Source organism: Pipistrellus hanaki, assembly GCF_964339955.1.
Source record: "Pipistrellus hanaki genome assembly, chromosome: 3".
NCBI lineage: Eukaryota > Metazoa > Chordata > Mammalia > Chiroptera > Vespertilionidae > Pipistrellus > Pipistrellus hanaki.
The window spans coordinates 36,016,087-36,034,072 of record NC_140505.1 but is presented as its reverse complement, the minus strand read 5'-3'; the positions used below and the strand labels follow the sequence as shown (position 1 = coordinate 36,034,072).

At 38.5% G+C, this 17,986-nt stretch overlaps 1 protein-coding gene across 1 annotated transcript in view; it reads left to right on the top strand.

The window, feature by feature from the left end:
- The window catches only part of TM9SF2 (transmembrane 9 superfamily member 2), a gene marked incomplete at its 5' end in the record, with an annotated part of 62,796 nt that overhangs the window by 29,366 nt on the left and 15,444 nt on the right, over nucleotides 1–17,986 (top strand). Inside the window, 3 exon segments of the mRNA XM_084880268.1 lie at nucleotides 3,306–3,438; nucleotides 13,532–13,651; nucleotides 16,337–16,394. Coding sequence (XP_084736394.1) covers nucleotides 3,306–3,438; nucleotides 13,532–13,651; nucleotides 16,337–16,394 — 311 coding nt within the window.

Here is a 17,986-nt window from a genome sequence, read left to right as displayed (position 1 = left end):
CATTGCTGAGCTTGAGGTAGGCAAGAAACGTATCTAAGGACTACCCCCACTGCGCTCCCCGGCCCCCCAGAAAAGTGCACTGAGGCCAGAGCAAGAAACAACCCAAGCATGGGAGGTCAAAGTTCTCCTTTAAGGCAATGCTTATATAAAGTCTTTAATCAATTGAGAAACTAAATCTTAGGTCATTGGTGAGGGAGCTGAACCTCTGTCTTCTACATTAAACCTGGCTTCTTGAAGGGGAGTAGGGAGGGCAAAATGATGCTAACTTGTAAGTGCCTTTTGATTCTTGCAGATTCAAGTAGAAATTCTCTGAAGGAAAGTTTCCAAATTTAGCTACAGGATTCTTACAATTTAAGATTAACAAAATATGGTCTATTAGTAGAAATTCACAAAAATTTATAATAAACAACAGATTTAGACACACACACCCCCCCCCCAAGATTTCAGATACTAGAACTATTAAATACAGAGTATAAAATATATGGAAAGTAATAGGCTTACAGAACAGATGAAAGATTAGAATCCATAGATATAGGAAACAATATATCCTAAGCAGACTAAATACAAATAAATCCACACCTAGATCAACTGTGACAAAAATCAGGCAGAGGATCAACAAAGAATAAACAAACTAGCAGTAGGAGCTTAAAGACAGAATATCTTTAAATTGGTGAGAGAAATTATTTACATAGCATTAAATATCTAGAGAAGCTATCTTTCAGAAATAAGGATGAAATACAGTTGACCACAAACAGACCTTCACCGCAGGAATTTCTATAGAATTACTTTAGCAGAAAACACATAATCTATGATAATAAAAGCATAATATGCTAATTAGACAGGACATCCTTCCCTATGTCCTTCCAGATGATCTTCCAGATGAAGCTGGGGCTGTGAGGGAAGGCTGGGTGCAGGCAGCCAGTGGAAGGAAGGCCTACTCTTGCATGAATTTCATGCATCAGGCCTCTAGCATAAAAACTAATGCTAAAGAGATTTAGAAGGATTGGTAAACCAAAAATAAAAAAATTTCAAGAAAACATTTTCTGTATTTAGTAATATGAGTCTAAAATTGGAGATTAACAAAACTATATTTTAAAAAACAGATTGGATACATAGTATTGAATAAAGTGAGTGGCTATCTGGGAAGATAAATAAGGTAAAGTCCAACTTTATTCCTTACATTTAAAGAATTAATGATTTAAATGAAAATGTTCACAATAAAATAGTAGTACACATGTGAACTTATTTTTATAAGTATGACAGCCAGAAGCCATAAAATAAATAAATGCTACATTTAAAAATCTGAATAGCAAAAAATACCTAAATAGAAAGATAAATATTAAATGGAAAAATATTTTAACACCTATTAAAAACACAAATTGTTTAATTCCTCAATAAAGAAATTCTAAAAACAGTTAACCATCCAATAAGAAACTGGGCCAAGGTACATATGAAAAGTCTATAAAAAAGAAATACAAATGGTTCTGAAACATATAAAAAGATACAATATCACTTATAAGAGAACTGCAAATTAAAACTGCAGTGCAAGATTTTCACCTGGTACATTAGCAGAAGTTTAAATGTTTGATATGATATGTGTTGGGGGTTGAAGACATGAGCACTTTGTAGTTTACAAGAATATTAATTGGTGTAAGTTATGAAAGGCAGTTTGGCAATGTTAGATTATAATGTAATTTGACCCAACAGTTCCATTTCTAGAAACTAGTCAGGATGCAAAAGATTTTACTATTTTTTTAATCTTAAAACAATGAATACATGTTGTTTATAATAGTAGATTTCAATTATGGAATATTTGTTCAGTGGATGTACTTTGTAAGCATTAAAAAGAACGAGGCAATGCCGTATATACAAATGTGGAACAGCACCACATGATACTAGACTAAAAAGATAAGGTATGAAATATCCTATATAATAAAGATGTATTGTAATATGCAAATGGTTGTTAATGCCATGAAGTGTAATGACAGACCGCTTGACGACTGCATAAGCACATGTGTCAAACACAAGGCCCGCGGGCCAAATTCAGCCCGCCAGGCCTTGCAATGTGGCCCGCACCGCGCTGTCATCACTGCACTCCGCTGTCAGTTTATGACATTGTCAGTTTATGACTGTTCAGTAAACCATTCGGCCCGCGATTTAGGCTGGATTTTAGATTTTGGCCCCTTCTCTGATTGAGTTCGACACCCTTAGCATAACGGATCAGCAGGAGGGTGGGGCAGCCAGCTACAAGTGGGCGGAGGAGACCTACAGGAGGGGGCAGGGCAGCGAGCTATGATGGGGAGCTGAGGGGTTGCGGAGGAGCTACAGGAGGGCAGGGCAGCTGGTGGAGAGCTACTGGTGCACAGATTCATGTGCAGGGCTACTAGTGGTACATAATAAGCTACCATTTGTTGGGGGGAGAAGAAACTATTCATGCATTTGTTTATATATAGGTAGAGTATCTCTACAACAATAATAAAAAATTAGTCACATTTGTTTACTCCAAGAAAGGGGACCTAACTCTTTATTGGAAACTTAGCTTTCACTTACATTGTTTGAATGTTTCAGTATACTTGTTCAATAAAAAAGTAATCACTTTTGGTTCCTTGTCTAGCTAATCTATTACGCCATCTAAAAGAAGGGATGCATATAATTTCTGCCCATACTTTTAACACAGACATTCATTCTGGCAAGGAGATTAGTATATCCATCACTCTGGGCCAACAGTTATCAACTCATGTCCAGTTTTGTTTTATCTGTAGAATCCCACCTACTCTTTCCCTACCCCCAATTACTTTGAAGCCAATATCAAATATAATTTTATTTAATCCACTTAGAGCCCTTGTACTTTTAATAAAACTTCAATTTGTACATTCCTTGTAAATGACAAGGTAAAGTCTAACTCCCGGTGTGCGTGTGTTGTATACCAGCAAAATAGGTATGAGATCTAGTTTATTTTGGAGATTAATGAATATAGCTTGAAAAGGATAGAGAGTGATTAAAAATTAAGATGTTAAGATAGATCATAAAGCTTAGACTAGAACTAGGTAGGTATCACATCTTGTATTTCTTTTTAAAATTCCTTTGTAATTGTAGTATTAGTAGACTATAACACACAGCATTCCTTTAAAACAATTCAGGAAAAGGGTAAAGCTCCATAATTCAAGCTTATATTACTTCAAAATTGAAATAAATATTAACATTTGTAAGTTTAAAATTTTTTTTCTGTATCTCTTTCAATTGTGAATAAACTGTCTAGTTGTCTTGGTGATGTCACATGACAAATAATTTCATTTTCTTTTTAGGAGGATGCCCAGGAAGAATTTGGCTGGAAATTAGTTCATGGTGATATATTCCGTCCTCCAAGAAAAGGGATGCTGCTGTCAGTCTTTCTAGGATCGGGAACACAGATTTTAATTATGACATTTGTGACTCTGTGTAAGTGTTAAGTGCAAATTAAATAGAAAATACTTTTTCTAAATAACTAAAGACCCAGTGCACGAAATTCGTGCAAGGTCCTTGGCCCTGGCCCCCGCCTGCTGCCATAGCTGGGGGCCTCTGCCACGAACCCCGCCCACTGCAGCTTTGTCTGGAAGGACAGACGATTGGAAGGACGTCCAGTCTAATAAGCATATTATGCTTTAAAAAAAAAAAAAAAAATATATATATATATATATATATATATATATATATATATATATATATATATATATTTCATTGATTTTTTTACAGAGAAGAGAGAGGGATAGAGAGTTAGAAACATTGATGAGAGAAAATCACTGAGCAGCTGCCTCTTGCACACACCCTGTTGGGAATGTGCCCGCAACCAAGGTACCTGGGACCTTTCGGTCCACAGGCTTGACGCGCTATCCACTGAGCCAAACTGGTTTCGGCAGCATATTATGCTTTTATTGTTATACATAGATTGTTTGAAAACCAATTTTTCTAAGTGAGGTAGCTAGGCTAGCTGTCTCTAAGAGTCCTTTTGGTATTTAAATCTGTGTTTTGGCTGTACGTAATTTGGGGTGGGATTAGCTGTTCCCAAAAGCTGACTCTTCATATCGCTATTCAGGTGCATAGAGACCAGCTTCTGTCATAGCACTGCAGCTGGAGATGACTAGGTCCTGAAACAACATCTGGGTCTGTCTGGGTGGCTGGGAAGCAGGGTATGCAGGTGGACTGTCCTCCTCACTGGGAGCAGTATGATTAGATCCCAAGACATTCAGTGAAAGACCAAAAGAAGAGTGAGTTGGGCAGGAAGGTTTTTGTATACCTTTCTCATCTTGGAAGGATTTTAGGAAGCAAGACCTCTATCTTTCCCTAGCAGTGTTCAGGAAAGATCTTCCTCGGGGTCGGGAAGGAATGGATCTCCTCCTTTGCCACCTGAAAATCTTCAGGAATTTTACTTAATTTTTGTCAATTAGATCAATCAATTTTTTAAAATAGACTTAATTTAGAGGTATTGATTGGCCACAGGAGTAGTTCTGATACTCTTATTTCCAAGGTCTTCCAGTTTTCCTAATTTTAAGAGAGAGAAAAAGTTTGAATAGAATTTTCTAAATTTTGCATTTATTTATTTTTATGTTTCCTTCATGTTGCCTGTTAATGATGAACAGTAACAAATGAATATTACTAGAAGAATTCAGAAACCTTTTAATAATAATTTTTTATTAAATTATTAAATTACCTTTTAATAATTTTTTCAGTGAACATTTGTTCTTATGTTCAGTGCATATAAATATTTAATACTAAAGTCATTTTCTGTTAGTAAAATTCCAAATTTTTATGATTTATTCCCTGTTTTATTTCCCTTTTTTTTTTTTGATTTTTTTTACAGAGAAGAAGGGATAGGGATAGAGAGTCAGAAACATCGATGAGAGAGAAACACGGATCAGCTGCCTCTTGCACATCCCCTAGTGGGGATGTGCCTGCAACCAAGGTACATGTCCTTGACCGGAATTGAACCTAGGACCCTTCAGTCCGCAGACAGACGCTCTTATCTACTGAGCCAAACTGGTTTTGGCCCTATTTTATTCTTTTATTAAATTCTGTTTTGTCTCTCATGTTTGAATGTTATAAGGCTTTTTCAACCCAGAGGGCCTTTTTAAAGGAACAAAAAAAATAAATTTTAACTACTTAAGTGCTTTACGAAGAGGATTATCACTTTGAAATGTCTGGCACCTGAACATGAACTACTGACTTACATCTCCAAGTTCAGTTTGAAGACTAATTTGAAGAGTAACTAGAATATATGTATTTATTTAGTAAAGAGATGCAGCTGCTATGGGTAGGGTTATAATTAGTAAGTATACTAAACTGAAGAGGGTAGGATGGCAGAAGTCACGAAATACCTGGACATGCCAGGTAGTATGAAAGCGCTAGACTACCAGAGAAACAGGGTGGAGTTAGAACAGAATAGATGCTTGAGGGTAAAATTCTTCTTTAAAATTTTATTTGGAGCTGCCTTCTGCCACTGTCTCGTCTTTGTTTGGGTTAGCTAGGAAATGAACTTGTGAGGAAGGAAAGTTTCAGAGAGTCTAGGATAGGAAATGATAGGGGTCATTTCCCTTAAAAGCTTGAATATGAACTTTTCAGCTTCAGAGCATTCCATTTCTCAGTCCTGAGGGGCGGAGTGCATATTAGTTAAAATTCTGGTAGATCTGACGTTATCCTAACTATTTTCCTGGTAATTATGAATTTCTCCTCTTGCCCCCTCAGTGCTGATCAGAAGGTATGCATGGACATGTACTTGGTTATGTGCACCTCAGGGGAAATACCAGGAACTTTCTTGTTCCTGGGATTAGAAAGCTACTTGACTTTCTGTACAAGTCAGAACTTCTGAGTTCCTGCTTAAAGTTAGAAGTCTTCTATTAGTAGAGAGGGTTATACAGAGAAGAACAAATAAAACTAATCAACTGAATAAGGGTAGGAACCAGAATTTCCCGAAGTCACTGATCAGGTCTTTCAGCAACTTGCATTCAAAAAGTTAATATTACTATGAAATCTTTCTTCTCTATTTTATTCTCTGATTAGATTCTGTCTTGTGTCTTATGTTTGAATGTTACAAGGTGTTGTTTTTTTTTTACCCCAGAGGACCTTTAAAAAACAACAAAAAGTGAGAATATTTCATAGTGGGAATATTTGTATTGATGTTATTATTTTGTTGTTGTTTTTTTTATTGTTTAAAGTATTACATATGTCTCCTTTTCCCCCCATCGATCCCTCCCTTGCCACTCCCATCCCCCAGGAAAAGCCCCCACCACCCCAATGTTTGTGTCTATTGGTTATGCAATATGCATGCATGCATGCATACAAGTCCTTTGGTTGATCTTTTCCACCTTCCCATAACCCTCCCCTGCCTTCCCTCTGAGGTTTGGTGGTCTGTTTGGTGTTCCTCTGTCTCTGGGTCTGTTTTTGTTCATCAGTTTATGTTGTTCATTATATTCCACAAATTAGTGCGATCATGTGATACTTAATCTTTCTCCAACTGGCTTATTTCACTTAGCATAATGCTTTTCAGGTCCATCCATGCTATTGCAAATGGTAAAAGTTCCTTCTTTTTTACAGCAGCATAGTATTCCGTTGTGTAGATGTGCTTAATTTTGTTTAATTTTATTTTATTGTTTAAAGTATTACAAATAGTAGTACATATGTCTCCCTTTTTTTCCCTTTGGCCTTCCCCCAGCCTTCCCTACTCCCTGGCACATGCCCTCACGTTGTCATCATCGTCATCTATCCCTCCCCCCCAGTGTCTTGTGTCCATTGGTTATACTTATTTGCATGCATACAAGTCCTTTGGTTGATCTCTTACCTTCCCGCCCCCCCAACCCTCCCAGCCTTCCTGCTGAAGTTTGACAGTCTGTTTGATGCTTCTTGCCTCTGTATCTATTTTTGTTCATCAGTTTATAATGTTCTTTATTATCATAAACTAGGTGCACAAATTTATGCACCTTGAAAGGAACTGGGGGCCTCGAAGCTGTGGTAGGCACAGGGGTGTGTCTCAGCACCCCTGCCTGGCCCCTCCTGCTACAGCTCTCGGTCCCCTTTCTGCTGGCAGCCCCGCTCCCACTGCCACCACCCCCATGCACTAATGGCACCAGCCCCACTCGCACTCACTGATGGCACAGAACGATTGGGGCTGGCCCCAGCAGCGGGTGCAAATGGTGGTTGCTGCCCCGATCGCCCCTAAGGAACATGGGTTGTGGAGAAGCCCTCACTCAGGGGCGATCAGGACTGGGAGCTGTTGCTCGCATCCACTGATGGTACTGAGTGATTGGGATTGACGATGGGCACCAGCAGTGGATGTGAACAGTGGTGCCGGTTGTGGGTGAGAGCGGCAACTCTGATGCCATCAGTGGGTGTGAGTAGGTCTGGTGCCATCAGTGGGTGTGAGTAGGTCTGGTGCCATCAGTGGGTGTGAGTAGGTCTGGTGCCGGCAGCAGATGGGAGCACCGGGAGGGATCGTGGTGCGAAGGAGTAAATAATAATCAGTAATCACCAGAGGCTCATCCTGATGGCAGCGACTGGTGTCCCACCTTGGTTTGGCACTCCTGCTCACCTGCTCCACCATCCCGCCACAGCCAACACCTACCATGTTTCACGCACGCCCCCTAGTGGTCAGCTCACGTCATAGCTACCTGTTGTTCGATTGTTCCACCGGTTGGTCTATTTGTGTATTAGCCTTTTATTATATAGGATGAGTGAGATCATGTGGTATTTTTCTTTCACTGACTGGCTTATTTCACTTATAATGCTCTCCAGTTCCATCCATGCTATTGCAAATGGAAAGAATTCCTTCTTTTTTACCCCAGCGTAGTATTTCATTGTGTAGATGTACTATAGCTTTCTTTCTTTTCTTTTTTCTTTTTTTTAATAAATCTTTATTGCTCATATTATTACAATTGTTTCTCCTTTCCCCCCCCCCCCATAACTCCATTCCACCCGGTTCCCCACCCTCTGCCCTTATCCCCCACCCCCCATTGTCCTCATCCATAGGTTATACGATTTTAATCCAGTCTCTTTCTGCACCCCCACACCCATTTCCCCCTGATAATTATCAATCCACTCCCTTTCTTTGCCCCTGATTCTATTATATTCACCAGTTTATTCTGTTCCTCAGATTTTTAATTCACTTGATCTTCTTCCTCTTCTTAAATAATACCTTTCAGCATTTCATATAATACTGGTTTGGTGGTGATGAACTCCTGTAGCTTTTTCTTATCTGTGAAGTTCTTTATCTGCTCTTCAATTTTGAATGATAACTTTGCTGGATACAGTAATCTTGGTTGTAGGTTCTCGCTATTCATCACTTTGAATATTTCTTCCACTCCCTTCTGGCCTGCATAGTTCCTGTTGAGAAATCAACTGATAGTCGTATGGGTGCCCCCTTATAGGTAACCAACTGCTTTTCTCTTGCTCCTTGTAAGATCCTCTTTTTGTCTTTTGCCCTTGGCATTTTAATTATGATGTGTCTTGGAGTGTTCCTCTTTGGATTCCTCTTGTTTGGGGTTCTGTACGCTTCCTGTACTTGTAAGTCTATTTATTTCACCAGGTGGGGGAAGTTTTCTGAAATTATTTCTTCAAGTATGTTTTCAGTATTTTGCACTCTCTCTTCTTCTGGAACCCCCATAATTCTGATGTTGGTACTCTTGAAGTTTTCCCAGAGGCTCCTTACACTATGTTCAACTTTCTGGATTCTCTTATCTTCTTGCTTCTCCAGAGGAGTGTCTTTTGGCTCTTTGACATGATTCTTGTGTTCCTCCATTCTGCTGTTGGATCTCTGCATAATATTTTCCAGTTTAGTCAGTTTATGTTTAATTTTTAGTTGGGTCTCATGAAATTTATTGGCCTTTTCTAGGATATTCTTGCATAACCTTAAAACCGTGGTTTTGAACTCTATATCCTCTATCTGTTTTGTTTTAGACCTATATCTTTGTCTTGGCTGCTTCCCAGAGTTGATAGGATGGCTTTGTGTGTTTGGTGTCCTATATGGCCCAGTGGGTCAGCCTCCTCAGTTACCTGAGGTAGACACTCTTGGTGCTCCCCTTTGTGGACTGCCTGTACAGCCTTCGTGTAGCTAAGTCTTTATTGTTGTTGGTATCCCTTGGAGGAATTGACCTTCAGGCCAATTGGATGTGGGTATCAGCTGTGTCTACTCTGGGATACCTTCTGTATTAGAGACAGTCTTATAGGATCAGACTTGCAAAATTGCAGAAGCCTCTGTGCTCAGCTTGGATAGGGCGGAGTCTCAGGGCTGAGCTGACAGTCTTGGCTTCTCCTCAGCTCTGCCCTTGTGCGCTCGCCTGAGTTTCCGCCTGACCTCTGCCTTCCGAAGCTCCCCTGAGTTTCCGCCTGATGGTCCCAGATTTCCCGCGCAAGAGTGTGGGTGCCCCAGGGGCTCGTCTGGAATTGGGTTGGGTCTCTGTAGTCTGGAGCTTCTGACTCCTTCCACTACGGAGAGGTCAGACCTCTGCGCGTACTCACTTGTTGTTTGTTGATGACAGCCATTCTGACAGGTGTGAGAATGACAGGAACCTCATTGTTTTGATTTGCATCTTGGATGATTAGTGACTTTGAGCATATTTTCATATGTCTCTTGGCCTTCCTATGTCTTCTTTCAAAAAGTCTCTAGGTCCTTTGCCCATTTTTTTGATTGGATTGTTTACTTTCCTTTTGTTAAGTTCCCTGTAAATTTTAGAGATTAAACCCTTATCAGAGAGATAACATTGGCAAATATGTTCTCCCATACAGTGGGCTTTCTTGTTGTTTTGTTGATGGTTTCTTCAAAAGCTTGCAGAATCTTTCTGTTTTCATGTAGTCCCATTTGTTTATTTTCTCCTTAGTTTCCATTGCCCTAGAAACTGTATCAGTAAAGATATTGCTATAACATATGTCTGATATTTTGCTGCCTATTGATTCTTCTAAGATTTTTATAGTTTTCTCTCTTACATTTAAGTCTTTTATGCATTTTAAGTATATTTCTGTGTATGGTATAAGTTGGTGGTCTATTAGGTCTAGTAATAATTAATGTCGTTTTCTAATACTTTTTTTAAATTGAATTTATTTAAACAATACAACAAAATTTAATCAACAATATAGTTGCCTCTGTTTTCTACTACTTGTGCCCAACGCTCAGGAAGCATTTTAATCCCTCTGTTGTAAAATTCTTGTGATTTTGATGCAAAAAATTCGGTCAATGCATTTTTGAGGCATTCTTCATTATTAAATTTTTTTCCAAGAAGAAAGTTTTGCAAAGAACGAAACAAATGGTAATCGGAAGGGGCAATATCAGGAGAATATGCAGGTTGAGGGAGAACTTCCCATTCCAACTGGCGCAGTTTTTCAGCAGTGATTCTTGCAGTATGCAGTCGTGCGTTATCGTGGTGAAGAATTACGCCCTTCCGATTAATCAGCGCGGGTTCTTTTTCTCTTAAAGCTTGGGCTAACCTTTCCAATTGGGCAGTATACACTGCACTTGTAATGGTTTGGTTAGATGGTAAAAGTTCATAATGAAGAATTCCTTTAAAATTCCACCAAACACACAACATCACTTTTTTTGCATGCAAGTCAGGTTTTGGCATGGGCTGCGGAGCCTCATTTTTGTCCAACCATTGAGGCCGCCTTTTCAAATTAACATACAGCACCCATTCTTCATCTCCGGTAACAATTTGCTCTAAAAACGGCAAACGGTTTTGACGAGAAAGGAGCGAACTGCAAATTGTGACTCTTTGATTACGGTTGTTGTCCATCAACTCATGAGGAACCCATTTTCCAAACTTTTGGACTTTGCCAAGTGCACGCAATCGATTGGAAATTGTTTTTTGTGAACAATTTAAAGTTGTCGCAAGCTCTTGTTGGGTAATTTGCGGATTTTGCACCAAAAGAGCTTGAAGAGCTTCTTGATCAAAATTGGACACACGGCCTCGACCACTCTTGTCATCTAACGAAAAATTTCCCTCGCGAAATTTCTCAAACCAACGCTGGCATTTTCTGGCGCTAACTGCATCTTGACCAAGAGCACTACAGATGTTTTTTGCAGCCTCACTTGCTTTTCTTCCTAATTGGAACTCGTAAAGCATGCAGTGCTGAATATGCTCTTCATCCGCCATCTTCTTAGCCCTAGTTTTGCAACAAAAACCAAACCAAACACAAACTTTTTCAAGCAAAACTTGTTAATTGCACTTCACACGTTCTGTAGATACCACGTGTTTGAAGGTTATGTCAATACAAGTCAACGCCAAGCAAGATTTTATACGAATGTTTAAAAACGACATTAATTATTACTAGACCCGATAGTTTAATTTTTTGCATGTATCTGACCAATTTTCCCAGGACCATTTATTGAAGAGACTGTCTTGACTCCATTATATGCTCTTGCCTCCTTTGTCAAATATTGAGCATTAATGGCTTGGGTTGACTTCTGGGTTCTTTGTTCTGTTCCATTGGTCTATATGTCTGTTCTTGTGCCAGTACCAGGCAGTTTTGAGAACAGTGACTTTGTAATATAGCTTGATATCTGGTATTGTGGTCCCTCCAAATTTGTTCTTCTTTCTCAGGATTGCTGTGGCTATTTGGGGTCTTTTTTTATCCCAGATGAATTTTTTGGAGTGTTTGTACTAGGTTTGTGAAATATGCCCTGGGTATTTTAGTGGGGGTTGCATTGAATCTATAAATTGCTTTGGGTAGTATGGACATTTTAATTATATTGATTTTACTAATTTATGAACATGGTATATTCTTCCATTTGTTTATATCTTTATCTCTTTTTTTAGTGTCCTATAGTTTTCCGAGTACAGGTCTTTTACCTCCTTGGTTAAGTTTATTCCTAGGTATCTTAACTTTTTTGGTGCAATGGTAAATGGGATTTTTTTTTAGTTTCTCTTTCTGTGAGTTCATTATCCTAATATATAAAGAGCCAGGGTCCATAACATCCAAAACTACTGAATGGCCGACCCAACGCCAGGCTGCACACAGCAGGCGCGGGTGGTCGGGGACTGGCGAGTGGGCTGAACTGCTGATCTCTCTGTCCCTTCTGGGTTGCGGGCTCTGCAACAACCCAGCACTGACTGCCGCGGGTGCCTCAGCGACCCAGCACTGACTGCTATGACCATAGGCACTGCAGCTTCCCAGCACTGACTGCCGCCACCAAGGTGGGTGCGATGCAATTGATCGGGGCCCCTGCCATCACCCCACTGAGGGAGGCCCAGGCCACCGGCCAGGGGGCTCCACAGTTGCCCCAACAAGGGAGGCCCAGGCTACCAGGCTGGCAGCGGTGGGCGGGACCTCCCTCCGCGGGGTGATCAGTCGTGGGGCTCCTGGACTGGGAGAGACTGCAGGCCAGGCTGAAGGACCCCTCCCCCCTGAGTGCATGAATTTCGTGCAACAGGACTTTAGTTGGTGTATAAAAAAGCCATAGATTTCTGGGTGTTAATTTTGTATCCTGTTACATTGCTGAATTCATTTATTAAGTCCAGTAGTTTTTTTATGGAGTCTTTAGGATTTAGTATGTACAATATCATGTCATCTGAGAATAATGATAGTTTTACTACTTCTTTTCCAGTTTGGATGCCTTTTATTTGTTCTTCTTATCTGATCGCTATGGCTAGTACTTCCAGTACTAAGTCAAACAGGAGTGTTGAAAGTGGGTATCACTGTCTTATTTCTGTTCTTAGGGGAAATGGTTTTAGTTTTTGCTGTAGGCTTGTCATATAAGGCTTTTATATTGAGGTATGATCCCGCTATTCCCACTTTGCTGAGGGTTTTTATGAAGAAAGGGTGTTGGGAGGGCATGAGTGGGGGGATGGGAAATAAGGACACATGTAATACCTTAATCAATAAAATAAAAAAGAAAGGGTGTTGGATTTTGTCAAATGCTTTTTCTGCATCAATTGATAAGGTTATGTGATTTTTGTCTCTCAATTTGTTTATGTGAAGTATCACGTTTATTGATTTACTTATATTCTACCAGCCTTGCATCCCCAGAATAAATCCCACTTGGTCATGATGTATGATCTTTCTAATGTAATGTATTGATGTTATTTTTAAAAGCTATATTTGAATTTTAGAAGAGTTGAAACTACTAATGAGCATTCGGTCAGCCTCCTCCGATAAAAGGAGAGATGGGGTCTTATAGACTCTTCCAAAATGGAACTTGCCTTACATATGATCTATTGATGCAGTCCCTTAAATATTACTAAGACTTAGTGTGGTTGCATAGTAAGATAGTGTACTTTCATGAAGTTGTGTCTAGTTTATTATTTTTAAAGTGTTTTTTTTTTTTAATTTATTGATTGGTTTGAAAGAGAGAGAGGAAAAGAGACAAACATTGATTTGTTGTTCCACTTATTTATGCATTCATTGGTTGATTCTTATATGTGCCTTGACTGAGGATCAAACCTCCAACCTTGGTGTATTAGGACAACGCTCTAACCAACTGAGCTACCCTGCCAGGCTATAAAAGTGGGGCCTTATATCACTTCACAACAAAGAAAACATTACTAAATTATGTAACTTTAAATTACTTGTTTTTTAGTTTTCGCTTGCCTGGGATTTTTGTCACCTGCCAACAGAGGAGCACTGATGACTTGTGCTGTGGTCCTATGGGTGCTGTTAGGCACTCCTGCAGGCTATGTCGCTGCCAGATTCTATAAGTGTAAGTAAAAGCCATCCTGACTAGGTATCAGATCAGGAATCCAATATGCTATATTATTGTGTCTGAGCCTTGATGTCTGCTTGTTGGTGCTTTAAACCAGCAGTCACCAACCTTTCGGACCTCCTGGACCACCAGGCAGACTACCGGTTGGCGACCACTGTTTTAAACAATATGTGTTATAGGTGTGCATTCTTATTTAAAAGAAGTTTGTGAAGTGGATGACTATCCCTAGATTTATTTGTTCAAAGATGCTTATACAGTGAAATAGGCAAATGTATACTGCTTATCCACCATCCCATCTTTTTTTTTTTTCTTTTAATTTTGACTTAATAAGTTCAGCTGAACAATTTAATTTGCTACATTTATGGAAAGTTGGACTAATGAAGAAAGTCTACAAATAGTTACCACCAATTTAATCACTGAAGTAATAAATACAGGTATGCCTTTCCTTACATGAGAAAAATTATTCTTGTAATTAATGTAATATTTATAAAAATAAACTGTATTTAAACTAAACTAAGATCTCACTATTTTAAAGAGCTTTGGAGTAAGTTATTTTTGTAATATAGTTGGTTGCAATCTCTTATATTCTTGCTTTCCAAAAATAAAGTTCAGCGGATAAAAAGATCAGGGCCACAGAGTAAAGATGGGTTGGAATTAGATGGCTTAGAAAGCTGCCTCGCCAGGGGCAGTGATTGCCAGAGTTTGCCTGATTTAGGAATCCTGAAATCCACTAAGATGGTTTCATAGGTAATCTGTGAATTAAAGTGCCAAAGAGATGGGACCGAGCTAGGGTTAATAATGATTAAGGCTTGAGCTAAAACAGTAGGGTTACATAGTTGGCCTTAATGTGTGGTTGGCTTGACTCAACCCTAAGAATTATTATTTAGATTTTGCCAAATAAAATTTTCTCGAGTATGTGAAGTCTGTATGTATATATACATAATTGTGTTTAATTTCTGTTAATTTTGTCAAGTTTTTTCCTGTATCCTTAAAAAGGACACAGAATTAAGGTGGTCATGAATATTTTAATACATGTCAGATAATAGTTGGACCACTACTTGTATATAAACTCCCCACACCCTTTTTTCTAATATATTTTTATTAATTTCAGAGAAGAAGGGAGCAGAAGAGAGATAAAAACATCAATGATGAGAGAGAATCATTGATCGACTGCCTCCTGTACATCCCTCACTGGGGATTGAGCCAGCAACCCGAGCATGTGCCCTGAACAGGAATTGAATCAGAAACTCTGGTTCATAGGTTGATGCTCAACCCAGACAAATCCCTCTTTAACTCCTCTTCATTCTTAAGATCTCCCGCTTTATAGATTAAGTAGCATATTAATCAGGCAGAATGTTCTGAGAGGTGTTGTTCCATGGCCTCAGTCACAAAGTACTTCATTATGTAGAATCATTTCCATTGTTTCAAAAAACATTATTTGAATTTTGATTGGAATTGTATTACACCCAAAATCAATAACTTCACAATATCTCTTGAGAATAGTACTCTGACTTCAAATCATATATATAATTTGTCATTTTCTTTTAGGCAAGTATTACTTGCTTATAAATTGTTTTAACGCTTTTAAATAAAGTTGTTCTCAGATATCACCCAGTTTCATCTCAACTTTTAAACTGGGAACAGAGGAGTACTTTCACTTTTTATTCTCTGTTCTTGAGCTTTTGGTTTTTTTAAGTGAGGAAAAAAACTGAAGAGGGAAGGAGCAAAGGAGAGTAAAATGTTTGTAAGCAAATCCGGTCTGTCAAGTGATCATAACCCTTCTACTCATAATTACCTAATCTCATACTGATCTCCCACCTCCACCTTCCTTCTAGCAGAAACTACAATGCTAGTGGAATTTTTACGATTCAGACTTACTATGGAAGTTTAAATGTGTTGCATGTCAGGCTTTAGGGTTCTTGGTTTTATAACAAACTAGAGGCCCAGTGCATGTGGGGTCCCTTGGCCTGCCCTGCACCCCCTTGCAATCCGGGACCCCTCAGTGGATGTCAGATAGCTGGTTTTGGCCCGATCCCCACAGGCCCAATCCAGACAGGAGGGAGCCTGATCCCCACAGGCCCAATCCCTGCAGGCCCAATCTAGACAGGAGGGAGCCCAATCCTGTGCATTGAGTATCTGTCCCCTGGTGGTCAGTGCACATCATAGCAATTGGTCAACTCGTCGTTCGGTTGTCTAGAGATATATATATATATATATATATATATATATATATATATATATATATAGAGAGAGAGAGAGAGAGAGAGAGAGAGAGAGAGAGAGAGAGAGATTCTGAGACTGACCTCAATATAAACAAAAACCTATAACATGCCCTTTTTCTACTCAGTCTCATTATTGAAACTTGCCTAGAAGATAGTTTTTTTTTATTTTTTATTTTCAAGTAGAAGAAAAGAATGGAAAAGAAAAACTGGTATGGATGACTTTCCTTTGATACTAGATTTATTTTATGCTGAAGCAAAAATCATTAGAGCATGACTTACCTAGGGCAGTCTTGTGATGTGCATCTCTGATTTACTCACTTGGGTAAGGAATAGCAAATAAATTTTTTAGTGCCATTGTCTATGAAAAAGCACCCAGGACTCTCTGACAGATTGTCTAATACCAGACTTGAGTATAACTGAAGAAAAGTCTTTATGTTATGCCATTTGTTTTCTTCTACAGCCTTTGGAGGTGAGAAGTGGAAAACAAATGTTTTATTGACATCATTTCTTTGTCCTGGGTAAGTGACTTTTTCCATTAATAACTTTCTTAACATAGTTATATTGTAATTCTGAAATTTTTAATCCATTAAATCTTTAATCTTTTCTGTCTCTAAACTATGTACTCAAGATAATGAACTGAATTTTTCAAAAGTGGTAAAATGAATATTTAGTAAACATTTGCAGAATGATTAAGTCTTTGTCTTAGCCTGTGGAAGTTAGTATGGCATGTCATTGTGTATGCTTTAGGCATGATCATAGAAAGGAGTCCTCGCTTGAGACAATTCAGGCAGGGGATACATTTTCAGGTTTTTATCAAAAGCTTTGCTGCTTTGTAGAGTTAACCATTATATAAAGTAACATTTACCAAAATTTTTTTTGAAACATTTTAGAAACCACCACATATAAAAACAAAAATGTCCCTTTGGGGATAGCTTCCAATAGCAAGTATCTGATATACATGTAACCCTAGAAATAGAACCCATTTCTTCCCAACTCCCTAAACTCTCCCCATCTGGTGGACAAGAACTAGCCTCTGAACAGTCTGTAGCAATAAAGCAAGCCAAAGGTTAACTCTGGGAGCCAGGACTGTTTCACTTGCAGGCCAGAAGTGAAGGAGTAACAATAGCCAGAATTTTAATAAACATTTGGGATAAATATTCTCAGGTTTTTATCTCTATTGAAGATTCCCATGCCTTTCAGCCATTTATATTCTGTTCAAATTTTTATGCTTTTCTCAAACTATATCTTTCGTCCTCTTTTTTTCTGCTGTCAACTTAGAAAGTGTCCCTCCTTACCAGGACTCAGCCATAATTTCCTTCAGAATCTTACCTTTCAAACGTCCTTCCTGATCTCTAACAGCTTCCATTTCTCCCTTTCTCTATGTTCTGTTCATGTTTTTCATATGTTATATTCCTACAAATATGCTTAGATGTCCCGAATCCTAAAAAGAGCTTCAATATGCACCTTCTGTCTACTATCTTATTTAATTTTCATTCCCAACAAAATACCTTGAAAAAAATAGTCTACACTTCCTTTCTCTCATTTTCTCAACATACATTTACAAGATAAAGCCATGCTATCTGTTTTGTTTTGTTTTGTTTTGTTTTGTTTTGTTTCTCCTGTCATTTTAGTGAATTCTCTCTAAGGTTACCAGTGATGTCATTTTCAAATCTAGAAATGTTTTTCTCTGTCTTTACCTCTCTACATTGTCTAACATTGGGATACCTTCTCTTTGAAATTCCTTTCTTTTTGGCTTCATAGAAATTATCCTTTCCCTGTTTCTTTATGTCTCTGAAAAACTCTTCTTTTATCTTTTTTAAAGTTAGATGTTCACCAATAGGATGGTGAGGTAAACAGAGAGAGAGACACACACACAGCCAAAAACCAAGTTCCCCTCTGGAGCAAGTGAAATTGGTGATTACCTAGAAAAGGAAGGGTCATTTAATAGTATTAAGTTAATTCATATAATTTTATATAAACAGCTGCATATAATTATTACAGTAGAAACAACAAAATGTCATTTGATAATATAAGCATTATTTCCAGACTTAAAAAGAATTTAATAGAAAAATGCTTTCTTATATTAAGAAAAATCTCATCTCTAATTCAA